Below are 20,644 nucleotides of genomic sequence, written 5' to 3' on the forward strand. Positions count from 1 at the left end.
GTCTCTTCATTTATTTAGATATTATATGATTTGTCTCAGCAAAATTTTTAAGTTTTTAGTATGTAAGTCTTATACGTCTTTTGTTAAATCTGTTTCAAAAATTGATTTTGATGTTAACATGATGGAATTGAGAAACTATTTTTGGTTTGTTTGTTGCTAGTATATAGAGATACAGTTGATTTTCAAACATTGAACTTGTATTTCTTCCTTTTCAGTCTGAAGGTCCTTAATTTGTTTCCATTTCTTTCCTTCCTCTCTTCCCCTGCTGCACTGCCTAGAACCTCCAGTACAATGTTGAATATTGAGAGCAGACATCCTTGCTTTCTCCTCAATCTAAGGAGAAAAATGTTCAGACTTGCACCTTTAAGTATGATGCTATTTGTAGGCAGATGCTATAGGAAAGCGAAGGAGAAGACAAAGATTTGAGAAGTATTTAAGAGTTAGAATGAACAGGATATAGCAACTAATTGTATACAGGATATGATTTGTATGTTTGTGGGAGATTCTGGCTTTATTTTTATGAAGTAGGATGGAATTAAAGATAAATTTATCTTCTTTGTGAGGACTGACTTTTTACAGAAGAGATTTTCTCTCCCCCTCCCTCAGTTTTCATTTTCAATTTCAGATCAGTGTTAATTTTTCCAAATGCTAAATTTTTAAATTCTTTTTTTCTGTAGTTATAAGCTAATATGTTCTATGAAGTCGGGAACAATGTTATTACCATGTTTTAGTTGAGAAAATTGAGCTGTGGTAGAATGCTATAGATGAGAGTGATGGAGACATCCACGTCTCTTTCACACAGTGCTTTCTAAATCTTTGACTTAAATGTTATTCCAAAATTGCGTCAGATGGGATGCATGAGTCATCGACATCTTTTTTTTCTTTATCCTCCCCCCAAAAGGAATTATGTCTTAAATGTTAAGTGTATTATATAGAAGGGCTGTTTCTGTTCTTTGATTTCACAAATCAACCTCTCTGTGTGTGTTTCTTAGATCTTTAGTGGTTACTGGCCCACTGTGAACCAAACTTCTTAAAGAATTTAACACAGGCTCACTGACAAGTGACAGAGCCTCAGAAGAGAGTTTTATTTAGCCATCCTTGAAAGATAAGAAACAGACCATAACAGTGCTGGTGGTTGTAATTACAGTGTTCCTGTTAATATGTTAGTGTATACATTAGACATTTTCACTGTCTTTAGCTGACCTCATAGGTTAGATTTTCAAGACTAGAGAACTCAAATATGAACTGTACCTAGAATAATTTACCTTTGGAAACTTACTTCCAAGGAAAGAGGTCTTAGGAGCTTTATGGATCTGAATTCAAACCCGTACTGTCTACCTTTCATAAGCTTGGGAAAGTTACTTTATTTAATTAATTTATTTAGATTTTTTTTTTAATTTATTTATTCATGAGAGACACAGAGAGCAAGAGAGAGAGGCAGAGACATAGGCAGAGGGAGAAGCAGGCTCCACGCAGGGAGCCCGATGCAGGACTGGATCTTGGTCCTGGGATCACGCACTGGGCTGAAGGTGGCACTAAACTGCTGAGCCACCCGGGCTGCCCAGGGGTATAACAAATGTAACGTTTTATTTAGTATCTGGCATATAAGTTGTAAGTGCTTGATAAATAGTGTTAGAGTATTATTAAATATATGCGTTGATAAGGTATATTAATTACATAATGTAAAGTATCAAGACAAAGGTGTTTTTTAATCATATGATGTAATATGTGGACATTAGAAAATACACATCTTTTTCTTGAAGGATACTTGATAAAATGTGAAGTGGTTACATTTGGGAAATAGGATTGGGGGGGATTCCAGATGGTAGAGAGATATACCTTTTCTTTTCTTTCTTTTTTTTTTTTTAAAGATTTTTTTTTTTTAATTTGTTTATTCTTGAGAGATAGAAGGAGAGACGGAGCCGGAGACACAGGCAGAGACAGAGCCAGAGACACAGGCAGAGGGAGAAGCAGGCTCCATGCACCGGGAGCCCGACGTGGGATTCGATCCCGGGTCTCCAGGATCGCGCCCTGGGCCAAAGGCAGGCGCCAAACCGCTGCGCCACCCAGGGATCCCTATACCTTTTCTTTTTAACCTCTTTGTGAAGTTTGAGTTTTTTTTATTTTTTTATTTTTAAGATTTATTTATTTATTCATGATAGACAGAGAGAGAGAGGCAGAGACACAGGCAGAGGGAGAAGCAGGCTCCATGCACCGGGAGCCCGACGTGGGATTCGATCCCGGGTCTCCAGGATTGCGCCCTGGGCCAAAGGCAGGCGCTAAACCGCTGCGCCACCCAGGGATTCCAACATATCATACATCTTGTTTAAAAAGAGTTTCAGGGCAGCCCGGGTGGCCTAGTGGTTTAGCGCCGCCTTCATCCCAGGGTGTGGATTTAGATTCTTTCCCCCCAGCAAATATTTACCTACTTGACAGTAATAGATAAAAAGGCATACTTCCTATTTCTTTCCCGGTCAATTAGAGACAACTATATTTACAAATTAGTTTACTCTGGAAGGCATTTGGGAGGTTCATAAACTGAGTAGTCTCTAAATTCATTCTTTTGGCCTATCTCCTTTTCTCTCTGTGCACTCTTAGACCTGTGCCTCCATTCTTCTCTTTCTCTCTCTCTCTCTTTCTATGATCTCAGATACTGAGGATGTAAAGATTAATGGGATGCAGTCCCCGTACTTAAGAAGCTCACATCAGTGGTAGGACTCCTGAGTGGCTCAGCAGTTGAGCATCTGCCTTTGGCTTGGGGTGTGATCCCGGACCGTGGGATCGAGTCCCACATCGGGCTCCCTATGGGGAGCCTGCTTCTCTCTCTGCTTTTGTCTCTCCCTCTCTGTGTCTCTCTCTGTGTCTCTCATGAATAGATAAATACATCTTAAAAAAAAAAAGAAGCTCTTATCAGTTGTTCCATTCTAGCATTTTTTTAAAAGATTCTATTTACTTATTCATGAGAGACATGGAGAGAGAGGCAGAGACAGAAGCAGAGGGAGAAGCAGGCTCCCTTCTGGGAGCCTGATGTGGGACTCAATCCCAGAACCCCGGGATCACAGCCTGAGCCGAAAGCAGATGCTCAACCACTGAGTCACCCAGGTGCCCCAAGATTTTTTTTTCTTCATGAGAGACACACAGAGAGAGGCAGAGATATAGGCAGAGGGAGAAGCAGACTCCTCTCAGGGAGCATGGTGCAAGATTCCATCCCCAGACCTGGGATCACGCCCTGAGTTGAAGGCAGATGCACAACTGCTGAGCCACCCAGGCCCACCACACTTTTATATTTGAAGATTGCATTAGTGTTCCACAAAAACCTGCTTTGCAATTTATGTGCTTATATCAAAGAGAATGTTTGCACATATTGGGCTTTCCTGCTGCTGAAACCAAATTCTGGGTCAGCAAGGCCAGGTTCTTATTTCCATGGTGAAAAGCAGTCTGGCCAGTCTGCCTGTATTAGCCCCCTGGTAACTCTGTTTTTGAATGTATATGGATAACCATGAGTACTTTTTTAAGAGTATCTAACCTGAGTGGAACTGAACAGAAATAACCAGGCAGGGATTTATGGAGGACGTGATATGCTTCTTGAAGAGTATTTGCCCCATCTATACTCCATATTTAGTTTGTATTAATATACATATTTTGTATATTAAGGTAGACTAAATAATAACTAATAATAACTAAATAATAAATAAGAGTTTAAAGCTGAATTACCAATATCATTTGCATCTCTAAAGTAGAAGGACATTTCCTACATTCATATAATACTGTTTTCACACATTAAAAAAAAACAATAATTCTTAATTATGTAATACCTTGTCCATGTTCAAATTTCTTATTATCCCCAGAAATGTCTTTTGTATCTGGTTTATTCAAACCAGGATCCAGTTAGGAACCATTCATTACAGTAGTTGTATCGCTTAAGCCTTTTTCCTTCTTTTAAATAGACTGTACTTAAAAAATTTTTTTTAAATGATTTTATTTATTTATTCACGAGAGACACACACACACACACAGAGGCAGAGACACAGGCAGAGGAAGGAGAAGCAGGTTCCATGCAAGGAGCCCAATGTGGGACTCAATCCTGGGAATCCAGGAGGCAAAGGCACTCAACCGCCAAGCCACCTAGGTGTCCCTACACTATACTTTTTTTGGTCTGAAGTCTTTTTTTTTTTTTATGCTAAAACTTAGCCCACTATTTTATTTATTTATTTATTTATTTATTTATTTATTTACTTACTTACTTACTATTTTATTTATTTACCCATCATACTGATTTATTGAAGAGACTTGCCGTACAGAATGACCTATCTTCTGTTTTTTGTCTGATGGCTTCTTTTGGCACTAAGTTGTCCCAGTGTTCCCTGTATTTCCTGTAAACTAGATGTTAGATGTACAGTCTAATTCAATTCAGGTTAAACATTTTTGGCACAAATACTTAGGTAACACAGTGTTGCGTTTCTTTAATCTATTGTTTTTGTTTTTTCTAGTAAATTATTGATTTATTCAATGTGACTGTTACTTCTAGTAAAACTTTTATTTGCAAGAGGTAGGCATTGGTATTGAATGGTGATGAATTTTTTTTTTTTTAAGATTTTATTTATTAATTTATGAGAGACATACAGGCAGAGGGAGAAGCAGGCTCCGTGCAAGGAGCCAGACATGGGACTCGATCCCCTGTCTCCAGGAACATACCCTGGGCTGAAGGTGGCACTAAACCACTGAGCCACCCAGGCTGCCTGGTGATGAATATTTTTTAAAAATTACAAATCGATGGGACACTTGGGTGGCTCAGCGGTTGAGTGTCTGCCTTTGGCTCAGGTCGTGATCCCGGAGTCCTGGGATTGAGTCCCACATCAGGCTCCCTGCATGGAGCCTGCTTCTCTCTTGGCCTGTGTCTCTGCCTCTCTCTCTCTGTGTCTCTCATGAATAAATAAATAAAATCTTAAAAAAAAATTAAAATAGAAAAATATCACCTGGCATTATATCTAAAGTGACTGCTTTGTGATACTTGATGTATGTGTATATACACACATACATACCTACACACACATATGTACACAGACACCTATAGAAACAATGGATTACATGTATACTAGATTGTGATGTAAGCCTTATTTTGTCCTCTGGGTCCTGTTCAGAAAAGTTTGACAGTCATTAGTCTAGAGAAACTGACTCCTTGTGAGCTATGCTGTCTATATCTCTGCACTCATTGGAGTGAGAACAGCTCATCAAAATAAATTCCTGTCTATTGGCATGGATAACTATTTACTGTTCCACATATTGGGGAAACCATGTATGATAACACAAACAAATGAATGAACAGCTGTCATCATACCAGACTACATACTGTATCTTGGTTAAGGTTCTTAAATATACTCTTGATTTTCCTAATTCATGCCAGGAAAAATTCAGGGTGCTCCACCTTTACTTTGTTACTTTCAAACACTTTTGCTGTGCTATTCTTGTATTAGCTCTTCATACACTTGTGAAAAGAGGTCCTTTTCAGATTTTGTTCTGCCTAGGTAAACAGTTTCCCTCCTGAGGTCTCCATTTCTTGTCTGTGCTTTAGATACATGGGCCACACATGGCCATCAGAGTACCCTGGGGAGGGGTGGTGTCCCGAGTCTTGTAGACCTTTGCACTGCTCCTCTTTTTACATTCTTTATATGGAATGGTCAGAAAATAGTTTCTATTCCATAGAGTGTTAAAGGGCTTATAATTAAAGAGAAGGAAGCCTTTGATGATTAATATGGAGATTTCTCAGCATTTCCAGAGTCTGTTGATAAAACAGTGAGTGTCTTGGGCTTTTCATCCAGCAGGAAATGGTGAATATAATTTTTTCCATATTAAGTGCTTCAAGCTCGTCGTACTATAGAAATCTATCTCTGTCTTGATCTCAGACTTTGGCTTAGAGCAGTCACCTTGACAGATGATACTGCAGTTTGGGAGGTATTTCTGCAAATTCTTAGCCAGTATTGTCGTCCAGCCATTTGTTACACTATTAATTCCAATGACCAATGTTTTCATAATTAGCTTTGAAAATCATGTCTTCTTAAGGTTTCCAGGTGCCAGTTCGAGTCCTCCCAAGCAAAGTGGCAGAAGACCACAGCCCCTCCCTCTACATCTCTACCCTGTCAGAGGTGGCCCAGGTCTAATCTATTCTTTATTTTGCTTCTTTTTTTAAAAAAATATTTAATTTATTTATTCATGAGAGACACAGAGAGAGAGGCAGAGACATAGGCAGAGGGAGAAGCAGACTCCATGCTGGGAGCCCAATGTAGGACTTGATCCTGGCACTCGGGGACCACGCCCCGAGCCAAAGGCAGATGCTTGTGCACTGAGCCACCCATGCATCCTGAGATCTAACTTTCTTATTTTACATAATACATGGCAGCTACTTTTTCGACTCTATAGGAGAGGCTCAGCTAAACTCTTCTGTTTTGTGTAAACTCTCCTTACTCATATTTTAAATTAAAATTTATTTATTTATTATTTTATTTTTTAAGTAAGCTCTGTGTGGGGCTTGAACTCAGAACCCTGACGTCAAGAGTGGTAAGGTCTTCCAGGCTTCCCTCTCCTTACTCATCTTTCCTAAGGTTTTCCTTTTGGTCCCATGAAGAATGAGTAGAGATGAGAGAGGCCCAGATTTATCATTCTGGAAATCATAGGTTAGATGGAGCATCTCTGAAAGTGGGCAGAAGTTAGAGGAAAGATTAAATGCAACATAATTTCCCTCAGGATGTCAGTCGTTTGTTGGTATTTCCAATGTCCTATGGTGAATGGCCTTATTCAGTGAGTGCTTGCTTTTGTGAAAATTGTAATGCATATTGACATAATGAAAAAGCTTGTAAAATGAAGAGAGTTGATTAAGGAGCAAATAGGTAAAGTAATCAATCATGTTCTTTTCGGAGGGGAAGAAGTTATTCTTTTATGATTTAGGAGCATAAGTAACTATGGAATTTTTGACCTTTCCACTTTGCAGTTAATGTTAATAGCTTATTAGAAGTAAAAAAAGACTTCTATTTCCCTACTATGGAGCTATTACTAGGAGTAGGGAAAATTATTATCATTATTATTATTATTATTTAAGGGATTTTAATTATTTGAGAGAAAGAGCACAAGTGGTAGGGAGGGGCTGTATGAAAGGGAGAAGCAGGCTACTCTGCTGAGCAGGGAGCTCCACTTGTGTGTGACCCTGGAATCTTGACCTGAGCTGAAGGAAGTCACTTAACTGATTGAGCCATCCAGGTGACTTGGAGTGGGGAAAAATTATTATGGGAAAAAAAATCAGTCTACAGGAGTCCCCCATTATCCACAGTTTTACTTTCTTTTCTTTCTTTCTTTTTTTTTTTTTTTTTTTTAAGATTTTATTTATTTATTCATGAGAGACACAGAGAGAGAGGCAGAGACACAGGCAGAGGCAGAGGGAGAAGCAGGCTCCATACAGGGAGCTGGATTCTAGACTCGATCCCGGGTCTCCAGGATCACGCCCTGGGCTGAAGGCAGACGTTTAACTGCTGAGCCACCCAGGTGTCCCACAGTTTTGCTTTCTGAAATCAACCTCAGTCAGGGAGCAGATGATCCTCCTCCTGTGAGGATTTGACTTTCTCTCTTCTCAATAGTAGCTTAATGCCTTGTCACAGTGCCTACTTTCTTCCCCTGTGTCATCACATAGGCATTTATCATCTCACATCATCACAAGAAAAAGGGTAAATATAGTACAATAAGATATTTTGAGAGACCACATTCACATAACTTTTATTAAGTATGTTGTTATAATTGCTCTATTTTATTCCTGTTAATCTCTTACTTTGCCTTATTTGTAAATTAAACTTAGTTATAGGTATGTACGTACAGGAAAAAACATAGAGTTAGGTACAATCCATAGTTTCAGGCATCCTCTGGGGGCATAGAACTATTCCCCATGAGTAAGGAAGGACTACTGTATAGTGAAGGATTTTTTTTTTTTTAAGGATTTTATTTATTTATTCATGAGAGACATAGAGAGAGAGAGAGGCAGAGACACAGGCAGAGGGAGAAGCAGGCTCCTTGTAGGGAGCCTGATGTGGGACTTGATCCTGGGACTCTAGGATCACGCTCTGAGCCCAAGGCAGATGCTCAACCACTGAGCCACCCAGGCGTCCCTAGTGAAGGATTTTAACTGCTATCAGGAACTGTATTTACTCATCATATTTTTTGTCTTGCATACTTTGGACTATAGAATGGTTAAAAAATAATTGTTTTTCATTTGGGAAAATTTCCTCATTACCATTCTGTGAAATCTCATACAGAGAGGGTCTCAGTGTAAATACAAACCTTGTTTGGGTTATATTTTTATTGCTCTTATAGACCATTTTAGAAATGATTTTTATTTTCCAATTATTACTAATTTTCTTTTTTGGGGAAATTTTGTCATGTAGAAATAAGACAAATATTTGAACATGGGGATTATCTTTTGTAATACGTCTTTGTTATTAAAGAAAAGATCATCTCTTTTTGAGGTATTGTGTTTCATTTATTTTAAGTTTCACTGCTTAACATCGTTTTAAATCAGAGTATGTTTTCCAATTAATTGATGGTATGGTGGTTAATTGGCAGGGTTTTTTTTTCCCTAGCTGTACATGAAATAATGGCACATCTTAATTACTTAGTGACATCTTGAATTTGATGAAATTCAGGTAACTCCTGGTTTAGCCCCAGAAACAATGAGGTGTAGTGCTGAGGATGGTAGACTGAGTTGAATAACACAGAGAAAGAGAGACATAGAACAAATATTCTATGAAAAAGCTTTTTCATATTCTTTTTTTAAAAAAAATATTTTATTTATTTATTCATGAGAGACATAGAGAGAGAGAGGCAGAGACACAGGCAGAGGGAGAAGCAGGCTCCTTGCAGGGAGTCCGACGTGGGACTCGTTCTCTGGTCTTCAGGATCAGGCCCTGGGCTGAAGGTGGTGCTAAACTGCTGAGCCACCCAGCTGCCACCTTTTTTTTTTTTTTTTTTTAAAGATTTTATTTAGCTTTTTCATATTCTTATCTAAGTCTTGACAAGAGGATCAGGAGATTTTAAGGCCTTTAAACTAAACACAGTAATGAACACATAACATATAGGCTTCATTAAAAGGCCTAAGGGGAATCGTAAACTGAAGTGAACTTTCTTGTCTTTTCACATCTGGTGGAAAGTGGTAAGTACAAGGAGTTTTCTTATACATTTCCCCAGCAAGGTTCTCTTATTTAAATTGTATTTTTTTTATTTAGAGCCCATCTTGGGGCTTGAACTGATGACCCTGAGATCAAGACCTGAGCTGAAACTAAGAGTCAGATGCTTAGCCCACTGAGCCACCCAGGTGCCCAAGTTTCCCTTATTATTAGTATCCTGCATTAGTATAGTATGCTTTTTAATTGATGAGCCAATATGGATATATTATTATTAGCTACAATCCATAGATTACACTGGATTTATGCTTGTGTTATACATTCTATTGGTTTTGACTGATGCATAAGGATATCTATTTACCATTATAAAATCATGCAGAATAGTTTTACTGCCCTAAAAATTCCCTGTGCACTACTTATTTATCCCTTCCTTTTCTTCCCCCCTCCAGCCTTGGCAACTCCTGTTTTTATTGTCTCCATAGTTTTGCCTTTTCCAGAATGTCATATAGTAGGAATCATACAGTACATAGGCTTTTCAGATTGACTTCTTTCAGTTGCAGTATTCTTTTAAGATTCTTCTATGTCTTTTGTGGCTTGATAACATATTTTTTTTTTAAAGATTTTATTTATTTATTCATAGAGACATAGAGAGAGAATGAGAGGCAGAGACACAGGCAGAGGGAGAAGCAGGCTCCATGCAGAGAGCCTGACGTGGCACTCGATTCAGGATCTCCATGATCATGCCCTGGGCTGCAGGCGGCGCCAAACCGCTGCACCACCGGGGCTGCCCACATATTTCTTTTTATTGCTGAGTAATATTGCATTGTGTGGATGTACCAGTTTGTATATCCATTTACCTATTGAAGGATAAACTTCTAGGTTTCCACAATTTGAATAACAAATTAGCCTTTTATAAAGCACAAAAATGGCCCAAAGTGCCTCAAATCACCCACTTAGAAAAGCTAAGGTAATTCAGGATCTTGAGACTTAATAACTTTTTTACCTTTGTATCAAAAATTTCTAGTTGAGTATTAGGCTCAAAACAGTGCTTGTAAATATGTGTGGAATGGTTGAACATGGAAAAGGAAGGAGGTGTGAGAGAGAAGAAAGTGGGGGGAAGATTGTATCATAAATCTGGGTAATTTTTGGAAAATGAGATTGTCTAGAAATTCAGCTGGAAATTCGATTTGAGACCACGATATTCAGGGCTCTGAATTCAGTCTCTGGACACTGCAGAACAAAAGTATCATCAGGCTGACCTGGAAACCAGTTCATTAGACCTATTTAAATTTGTTTGCAGTAGAATGATAGGAGAAAGTAGGGTTTAGTTTTTGGAAAAGATTAAAAAAACCCAGAAGGCTAGTTTTATGAAATAAGGAAGTGGCCAGTTAATGATCATAGTGTAGAAGTTAGAAATTGACTGCAGAAAAATAATTGCACAAAATTTATTGATAGTGGTGTTTATATAGTGTTTTTTTTTTTTTAAGATTTAATTTATTTATTCATGAGGGGCACAGAGGCAGAGACACAGGAAGAGGGAGAAGCAGGCTCCCTGCAAGGAGCCTGATGTGGGACTTGATCCCAGCACCCCAGGATCACGCCCTGAGCCAAAAGCAGATGCTCAACTGCTGAGCCACCCAGGTGTTCCTATTTTGTGTTCTTGAGTTATAATTTTTTTATTTTTTATTTTTTAATTATTATTATTTTTTATTTATTTATGATAGTCACACAGAGAGAGATGAGAGAGAGGCAGAGACACAGGCAGAGGGAGAAGCAGGCTCCATGCGCTGGGAGCCCGACGTGGGATTCGATCGCGGGTCTCCAGGATCGCGCCCTGGGCCAAAGGCAGGCGCTAAACCGCTGCACCACCCAGGGATCCTCGAGTCATAATTTTTTTAAAGTTATAATTTCTATTTAATAAAAATGTTACTAATGTGAGGAAGTTATTTCATTACTGGATTTGGGACTTACTGAATATTTTGCTTTATAGTTTTGTAAAGTATAAAGATATGGAGATTAATGATGTATAAAGTCATTGGAATTCCTAAAATATTTTTGTTTTAGAAATGCTATGTAAGTAAATTTGAAATGCTAGTAGGCCCCAAGGGTTAGTAAACAGTTTGAAATGATGGAACTTTTATTTTTTTATTTTTTATTTTTTTAAGATTTTATTTATTTATTCATCAGAGACACACAGAAAGAGAGGCAGAGACATAGGCAGAGGGAGAAGTAGGCTCCATGCAGGGAGCCCAACGTGGGACTCAATTCCCAGTCTCCAGGATCACGCCCTGGGCTGAAGGTGGTGCTTAACCGCTGAGCCACCTGGGCTCCCCAAAATGATGGAACTTTAAACTCTAATCCTAATTCAATAAAGATTTATCTGTTGTAATATGGTAATACTTTTGTGGTTTACCTCATTTGTCAGAAAGGTCATTAATACTGTATATTTCATAGGACCAACCAGTCACTTGTTTGACTGCTGCATGCTAAATATTTTAGGGAAAACAAGGACGAACGAAATCACTGCCTCTGTTTATACGGAGCAAAAATGAACTGTGGAAAAATAGGAAGGAGGAAAGTGGATTAGATTATAAATGTTCTAAGAGGTTTTTTGTTGTTGTTCTAAGAGTTTTAATAAATGGTGGTATTATTTTTAGTTGGTGAGCTAAGAAGTTTGTATGCAGGTATTGACATTTGAGTTTTCCCTTTAAAACTAGTTAAGAATTGAATTTGTGGATACAGAAGAGAAACAGCTTTGTAGGAATCAGTTTATGTTCGCTGACAAGAATTTGGGAAAGGACATGCAAGGCTGGAAAGGTGATTAGGGTCAGATTATGGAAAGCCATTAATGACAGAGTATTAAGGACATTTTCTAATAGTTAAGTAAAAATAAGGAATAGTTTTAGTGTTTGGGGACATGAATAAAGAGCTAGTGGTATTAGGAAAGAAGACTTTTTTTCTTCGTAATTCTTTGTTTATAAAATATTTTAGAATTTTATATGCTTAAGATGTATACATCTTAATATATATCTTATTATAGCTTCCTGCTATGTTGTAAGCCAAAGTATGTTTCCAGAAATACCAGATATAAAAGAAACCTTCTGGGGACGCCTGGGTGGCTCAGTGGTTGAGCGTCTGCCTTTGGCTCAGGGCGTGATCCCGGAGTCCCATGGTCGAGCTCCACATCAGGCTCTCTGCATGGAGCCTGCTTCTCCCTCTGCCTATGTCTCTGTCTCTCATGAATAAATAAATAAAATCATTAAAAAAAAAAGCCTTCTGTAAGTTGGCTGTCACTTTTGCATCCTACATCAGCATAAAGATGTTCTGTAATTATAGGCAGTACTTACTAAAATATCTTTGAATTTGTGGCCCTATTGTTATTCTGAGATTTTGGTGGTTTTTAAATGAATATTTAATATACTTAGTTTCCTTCCATTTTTAACTTGGTTGTTTTCTTTTTTAATAATATATTTACTTACTTTGTTATAGAACTGTGGCTGCTGAAGTCAGGAAGCAGATCTCTGGACAATACAGTGGTTCTCCTCAACTACTCAAAAACCTCAACATTGTTGGCAATATATCCCATCATACCACAGTAAGTAACATTTAAAATATGGGATGTTACTGGTGCATTATTAATGAGGCCATGAAAAAAACGTGGAAAGGCAAGAGCCAATGGATTGGGTCCCATCACTAGTCTCATAATTTTATTTGTTCCTACTCCTTTCTTTCCTGAAATTTGAGTTGGGAAGACTGTCAGGAGGTGTAATAAAGGTATTGATTTTGTAGTTAATTCTGAAACTGTATATTCGGGATTTATCAATTCTAGAATTTTATAGTTGGGACTTCACAGATCTAAGGTTATACATTACAGGAAAATTTAGGGGTCTATTCTAGAAATAGGTATTGAAGGAAATATTAATTATGTAGATTTGTAGTATTATCTGTCCCCCTTAATAGTAGGGAATATACAGTTATTGAATCGTTGACTTAACCAGTTATTGTGTCAGAGACATAAACATGTATTCTTATTAAGAAACTGGCATGACAGGCAGCCCAGGTGGTTCAGTGGTTTAGCATCGCCTTCAGCCCAGGGCGTGATCCTAGAGAATGGGGATCGAGTCCCATGTCGGGCTCCCTGCATGGAGCCTGCTTCTCCCTCAGCCTGTGTCTCTGCCTCTCTCTCTGTCTATGTCTCTCATGAATAAATAAAGTCTTAAAAAAAACTGGCATGAGAATAATGAGGTTTTAGAGAGAGAGCATGTGTATGGGATTGGCGGGGAGATGCAGAGGGAGAGGGAAAGAGAAAATCCCAAATACTCTCCAATACTGGCCTCCATCTCATGACCCTGAGGTCATGACCTGAGCTGGTATCAAGAGTCAGATGCTTAACCCACTGAGCCACCCAGCGTTATAATAATTTAAAAAAAAACTTTTTTTTTAAAAAAGATTTTATTTATTTATTCATGAGAGACAGAGAGAGAGGGGCAGAGAGTCTACTTCTCCCTCTTCCTCTGACTGCCCCCGGGCTCCCCCGCCTCTGCTCTCTTTCCCTCAAATAAATAAATAAAATCTAAAAAAAAAACCAAAAAACCAAACAAACCAAAAACCTGATACTTACTAGTTATAGTAAGAATATGAATTAAAAATATACCACTATTTATACTTGTACAGCTGTGTAGCTGGAGAAAAATGTAATCCCACGGACTGGTCTCACTCAGTTTATGACCACTTACTCACAAAGGCCTTAACATTTCCAAACAAATAGTATATTTTCCTAGTTCATTCATTTCCCCACTATTTTAGTTGACTTCTTTCATGCCTCCTTACCTTTTTTTTTTTTTTAAGATTATTTATTTATTAATTAGAGAGAGAGAGAGAGAGAGTGTGGCAGAGGGAGAAGCAGGCTCCATGCAGGGAGCCCGATGTGGGACTCGATCCTGGCTCTCCAGGATCAGGCCCTGGGCTGAAGGCGGGGCTAAACTGCTGAGCCACCTGTGCTGCCCATCATGCCTCCTTACTCTTAACCCCTAATCACTCTTTCCCATTTTTTTTTTTCTTTTCCATTTTTACTCCTAAGATGACTTGGCTTCATATTGCACTTGTGAAAATTGAAGCAGTCAGAATAAAACTTCCATATACTCCTACCACCATGTGTATTCACTGATTGTCCTCTGTATCCATGTAGTCTATGTTCACCTGTTACTTTGGATGAACCACTAGTGAACAAGTGGAGGCATTAATCAATTCCTCCTTCTCTCAGTTATTGAAATACAGTAATCCTCTCTTCCTTTTATCACCTTTCCTCTCTGTTTACCCTATCATTCCCATCAGTATGCAAACATGTGTTATTTCTCCCACTTAGAAAAAGTCCTTCTCTTTTGCCCTACTTTTCTACCTGTCCCCAGCCTCTGGTATTTTTTTGCTCTTCTTTGCAATACAGTTCCTTCAAAGGATTGTCAGAGCTTGTTGACTTCAGTTTGTCTTCTTGTATTCTCTCTGATAAAGTACTTTTTTTTTTTTAAGATTTTATTTATTTATTAATGGGAGATAGAGAGAGGGAGAGGCAGAGACACAGGCAGAGAGAGAAGCAGGCTCCATGCAGGGAGCCCGACGTGGGATTTGATCTCGGGTGTCTGGGATCACGCCCTGGGCTGAAGGCAGGCACTTAACCGCTGAGCCACCCAGGGATCCCTGATAAAGTACTTTTTAAATTATGGGAATCTTTAAACATATACAGAAATAGAAAGGCAAGTATAAACACTGATATTTTCTTAACCATAATGGTGTTACCACACTTAACAAAATTAATGGTAATTCCTTGGTATCATCTAATATCTAATACATGCTAAATTTCCTTGCTTATCTGATAAATATCTTTTTGTAGTTGGGTTATTCAAATGGGGATCTATATAAAATCCACAGATAGAATTTGGTCTTTGATCACTTGTGTTAAATCAAAAACAATTGAAGCAGTTTCTTCTTCCCTCAACTTTTTTTTTTTAAAGATTTATTTATTCATGAGAGACACAGGTAGAGAGAGAGGCAGAGACATAGGCAGAGGGAGAAGCAGGCTCCCTGCAGGCAGCCTGATGCAGGACTCAATCTGAGATCCCCGATCATGCCCTGAGCTGAAGGCAGACACTCAACCGCCAAGACACCCAGGTGTCCCTGGTTTAACTTTTTTTTTTTTTTTGGTTTAACTTTTTTTTAATGACATTATTGAGTTTTAATTCACATGCCAAACAATTCACCCATTTAATTTACAAATCAGTGTATTTAATGTATTCACAGATTATACAGTTGTCCCCACAGTCAATTTGAACATTTCTTTAAAAAAAAAATTTTTTTTTTAATTATTTGAGAGAAGGAGTGACAGAGAACACAAGCAAAGGGGAGCACAGAGGGAGAGGCAACACAGAGATCCCAGGATCTTGGGATCATGACCTGATCTGAAGGCAGGCACCCAACCAACTGAGCCACCTGGCACCCCTAGAACATTTTCATTACCTCAAAAAAGAAACTCTTTAGCTATCACCCTTTATCCTCCTATCCCTCAGCCCAAAATACCCTCTAATCAAATACCAGAATTTTTTTTTTTAATTTTTTAATATTTTTATGATAGTCACAGAGAGAGAGAGAGAGAGGCAGAGACATAGGCAGAGAGAGAAGCAGGCTTCATGCACCGGGAGCCTGATGTGGGATTCGATCCCGGGTCTCCAGGATCGCGCCCTGGGCCAAAGGCAGGCGCTAAACCGCTGCGCCACCTAGGGATCCCAAATACCAGAATTTTTGATGGCATACCAAAAAGGATTGAAAGATCTTAACACTGAACATGTCAGCCAAATTCCAACACAATGATTGTTGAAAAAGGTATTTTAATATTGCCTATTGGATATTCTGTAGTGCTTCACTATTGCTTCTCATCACTCTTTAACCCTGCTTATTGCCCAGCCACTTTCTTTTATAAAATCATGTTACAATCTCTTCCCTTGGTTAGTAAATATAGAATCTTTCCTTGGAGTCTTCAAAATAATTTATAGTTAAATTAGCTCATCATAACATTCCAAGACTGACCCAAGCAGCTGTCTCTGATGGGCATCAGAGGGAGGGGAGGTAGTTTTAACAAAATAAATTTGTTTTTGTTATCCAAGTCTAGCTAACATCACATCTAGAAAGCCAGTAATCTGTGTGAGTTTGGGAGGCAAGATTGTTTATCCTATATTTAGTGTTTCTAAGAAAGTGTCATAGCCTCCTTCCCTACCCTAAGACGTACTCATGGTATGGTTGGTCATTCTTTGAGGAAAGATTAATCTTGAATTAGACATATGCAAATACTTCCACCTTTTGTCATTATTTTCATTGAATATTCATTTGTGACACTTCAAATCCTGAAAGGCATGCTGCCCTAGAAGTAATATCTGGGTCGAGAAATGTTGACTTAAAAAGTGTTTTAAAAATTTCACTTCAGGGACACCTGGGTGGCTCAGCGGTTGAGCATCTGCTTTGGACTCAGGCTATGATCCTGGGGTCCTGGGATCGAGTCCCACATCAGGCTCCCTGCATGGAGCCTGCTTCTGCCTCTGCCTGTGTCTCTGCCTCTCTCTCTCTCTCTCTCTCATGAATAAATAAATAAATCTTTAAAGAAATTTCACTTCAGTATATCTATGTCTGTCATCTATTTTGTGGTAATATGTATATAATAAAATTTATCATTTAACCACTTCTAAGTGTACAATTTAGTGGCACTAAGTGCATTCACAATATTGTGTAACCATCACCACTGCTATCCATAACCGCTATCCATTTCCAGAAAATTTTTCTTTATCCCAGACAGAAACTTTGTACCCATTAAACAACTCCTGGTTGCCTCCTCCTCACAGTCCCTAGCAACCTTTATTCTATTTCTGTGTCTATAAATTTGTCTATTCTGTGTACCTTATAAAGTACAATCATACAATATTTGTCTTTTTGTCTGTGGCTTATTTCACTTAGCATTTCTTCAAAGATTTGTCTATATTAAGACTCAATAATATACCATACTTTTCCCATTCTGTTTTCAAATTCCTTATATTGTCATATTTGAAGTGAATTTTTTGTATATTATATAGGTAGGTCATACTTTTAAATTCACTCTGCTCTTCTCTTATCTTTTATTTTTTTTTTTTTTTTTTTTTTTTTTTATTTTTTTTTAATTTTTTTTTTATGATAGTCACAGAGAGAGAGAGAGGCAGAGACATAGGCAGAGGGAGAAGCAGGCTCCATGCACCGGGAGCCCGATGTGGGATTCGATCCCGGGTCTCCAAGATCGCGCCCTGGGCCAAAGGCAGGCGCCAAACTGCTGCGCCACCCAGGGATCCCTTCTCTTATCTTTTAATTGGTTTATGTAGACCATTTACATTTAATGTTATTATTGGTTTTGCTAGTGTTTTAGTCTGTTATTTTATTTTTTGTTCTTTCTGTTTTTTTTTTCTGTTTTCTTTTTTCCTGTTTTCTGTGGGTTACCTGAACATTTTTTAGAACTCCATTTTGATCTATCTGTAGTGTTGTTGAGTGCATATCTTTGTATAGCTTTTAAAGTGGTTTCTTAGGTATTTACATAACATCACAAAACTAGTGTTGACATTTTACCAGTTTGATTGAAGTTTAGAAATTTTATGTACCTTTCTGTCCCTTTACTTTTTACTGTATTATGGAGACCTCCTCAGATATTATCCCAGCAGTGAGAGGAAGAAGTGCTGTGTTATTACTGCATAGATGTCCCTGTGTGGTCTTCACTGACACTGTGGAGGTGGGAGGCTCATACCTTCTAGTAGGTATGAAAACCTCAGTTCCCCACTGTGACTTCTTTGATACCATGCTTGGTGGGGAGTGTTGGATGCCTTGTTACAGCTTTGTGAGGGTGACGTCTAGCTTTTCACTTGGCCATGCTTGTGTAGATGTGGGTGGGTCCACACTTTTTTATATAGTGTTCTGCTGAAATAGTATGGTTATTGTCTAAAACTTTTCTGTTTTGCTGTGCTTCCCCTCTCTTTGTTTAATGGCTGGGGAAAAGAGGGTTTTGTTAGAGTTCCCCCACAACCCACCCCATGCCATGTTCCTTGGTGTTTCTGGTTTGTGAGCTTTTCTAGCTCCAAGTGTGGAGTTACCTACAGCAAAAAGAAATTTAGGTAACTCATTGTTGTGCCATTCCTTGGGTCCCAAGGTCCCTACTGATTTGCCTTTTTTCTCTACTTTTTAGAATCTTCAGATGTTTATTTTATATTGACTGTCCAGGATTTATAGTTACAATTAGTGAGAAGAATAGGGAAAAGTAGGTCTACTTCATCCTTCCAGAAGTGGAAGTATGTCCTAATGATTTTTCATGTTGAACATTTTTTTATGTGCTAACTGGCTGTTCCTGTATCTTCCTGTGTGAATGTTTTGTCAACCCCCTCTTACATTTAAGAGGGTGGTTTGTCCTGTTATTATTGAGATGTAGGACTTCTTTATATATTCTAGGCACCAGTCTCTGGTTAAATATGTTTTGTGAATATTTTCTCTTAGTGTGGCTTGTCTATTAATTTTCTTTTCTTTTCTTTTCTTTTCTTTTCTTTTCTTTTCTTTTTTTCTTTCTTTTTTTTTTTTTTTTGAGATTTTATTTTTTTATTTCATGAGAGGCATAGAGAGAGAGAGAGAGGCAGAGACATAGGCAGAGGGAGAAGCAGGCTCCCTGCAAGGAGCCCAATACAGGACTCTATCCTGGACTCCAGGATCATGCCCTGAGCTGACAGCAGACGCTCAACCGCTGGCCACCCAGACATCCCTGCCTATTCATTTTCTTAACTGTCTTTTGATGTATCAGATTTTTCTTTTATGATTATTTCTATGTCATGTCTCGGAAATGTTTGCTTGCTCCCAAATCATAAAGACATTCTCCTAGGCTAGATGTTGAATATTAATGGTGTTTAGTATTTATATTCGAGTCCCTGATCCATCTCAATTTAAATTTTGTGTATATTGTGATGTAAGAATTGAGATTCATCCACACCCCCCCGCCCCCCCCCCGGTATAGATAGCCAGTTTTTTCAGCAGTTATGGTTGAAGAATATTGTTTCCCTACTGAATTGCTTCTTTCCCTGTTTTAGGAACAGGGATAGTATATGATGTATATGCTATACATCGTGATAGTATATGATGTACTTGAGAGAATAAGTAAGGTAGGATGCTTATGAGAGAAAAATCTTGAATTGTAGAGCTTGAAGATCCATTTTTAAATTTTGCACTACCATTTGTGGCTATTTCATTTTCAGGAGTTGCTTGTCTTCTTTGAGCACAAATGCCTTTCTTTGTAGAATTGAAATACTAATTATCTCTAACTTACAGGTTTTGGGAGAGGTTTGAATGAGAAAGCATATAAAGATAATAGCAGCTATATTTTGAGTGTTATGGTGTGCCGGTCATTTATTATTTTACTTAACTATCTTTAAAATGTTGCTTTACCTGTCAGTGGTTGTTCAGTCCAAAGCAGCATAGATTAAAGCACCTTCATTTTCATAACACAAATAGTTTCTCTGTTTTTACCTGGTTGAACATCTTGGGAAATTACATATTATTATTATCATTGGTCCACAAGTGCACATTTGTTATATAACTCTTCATAATTTTGCTTGAATATTTTTTTCTGGTGTTAGATAAGAGGTAGTGTATCTTATTAAAATGTATAATTTCAGCTTGGCTAAGGAATTCTGTGAATATTCTATTATTGCTAATAGATACTTTTCATAGAGTCTGCGTGTCAGTTTCTCTTGGCTGCTGGAACAAAGTACCGCAGACTGTGCAGCTTAAAACAACAGGAATTTATCTTCTCACAGTGCTGGAGGCCAGAATGATATCGGTGGGCAGCAATCTGGGTTTTGGGGAGGTCACAGTCCCTTCAGAGGCTCCCTTCAGAATCTGTTCCATGCCTTGTCCAGATCTGGTGGCTGCTTCAGGCTGTATCTCTGCTGTCTTTAAGGCCCAAATCTTAACGTGTCTCTTTGCTGTGTCTTCTGGCTTTCTCCTCTGTGTGGCCCAAACTCCTTGTGTCTCCATATGAGGATATTTATGATTGTGCTTAGGACCCACACATATAATCCAGGATAATGTCCTCATTTTAAGATCCTTAATCATGTTCAAATATTCTTTTATTTGTGTGTATGTATGTCTGTATTTATTTATTTTACCATATAAGGTCCATGATTGAGATGTAGAAATCTTTGGAGGCCATTTTCAGCCTACCACGGACTGGTTATATATTTTTACTAGAATACTCAACAATAAATAACATCAAATAAAGTAAAAGCACTGCTTATAAATTTAGGAATGACAATTCCAAAGATATAAAAAGGAAAAAAAGAATCCTAATGAGCATTTTGTCACCATAAAATATTCCAAAACTGTTAATTATCTTTACTGATTTTATGTGAGGGGAACAGGCAAAGTCTAAGTGAGATGAGTATTGACTC

General features: G+C 38.2%; 1 protein-coding gene and 1 pseudogene across 17 annotated transcripts in view; one reads left to right on the plus strand and one right to left on the minus strand.

The window, feature by feature from the left end:
• Positions 1–20,644, plus strand: part of DOCK7 (dedicator of cytokinesis 7) — a 218,785-nt gene that overhangs the window by 13,964 nt on the left and 184,177 nt on the right. For all 17 annotated transcript variants that reach the window (XR_011995971.1, XR_011995972.1, XR_011995973.1 and 14 more), the window contains exon 2: positions 12,648–12,753. Coding sequence is in view for 11 of the 17 variants with exons in the window: in XM_072730737.1 (XP_072586838.1) it covers positions 12,648–12,753 (106 nt within the window). In the remaining 6 variants the exon portion in view is untranslated. The remainder of the gene's footprint in view (positions 1–12,647; positions 12,754–20,644) is intronic.
• LOC112926174 (nicotinamide riboside kinase 1 pseudogene) lies at positions 5,411–6,030 on the minus strand (annotated as a pseudogene).

The sequence above is a fragment of the Vulpes vulpes genome, chromosome 12 (genome assembly GCF_048418805.1).
Source record: "Vulpes vulpes isolate BD-2025 chromosome 12, VulVul3, whole genome shotgun sequence".
In the NCBI taxonomy this organism is placed as follows: domain Eukaryota; kingdom Metazoa; phylum Chordata; class Mammalia; order Carnivora; family Canidae; genus Vulpes; species Vulpes vulpes.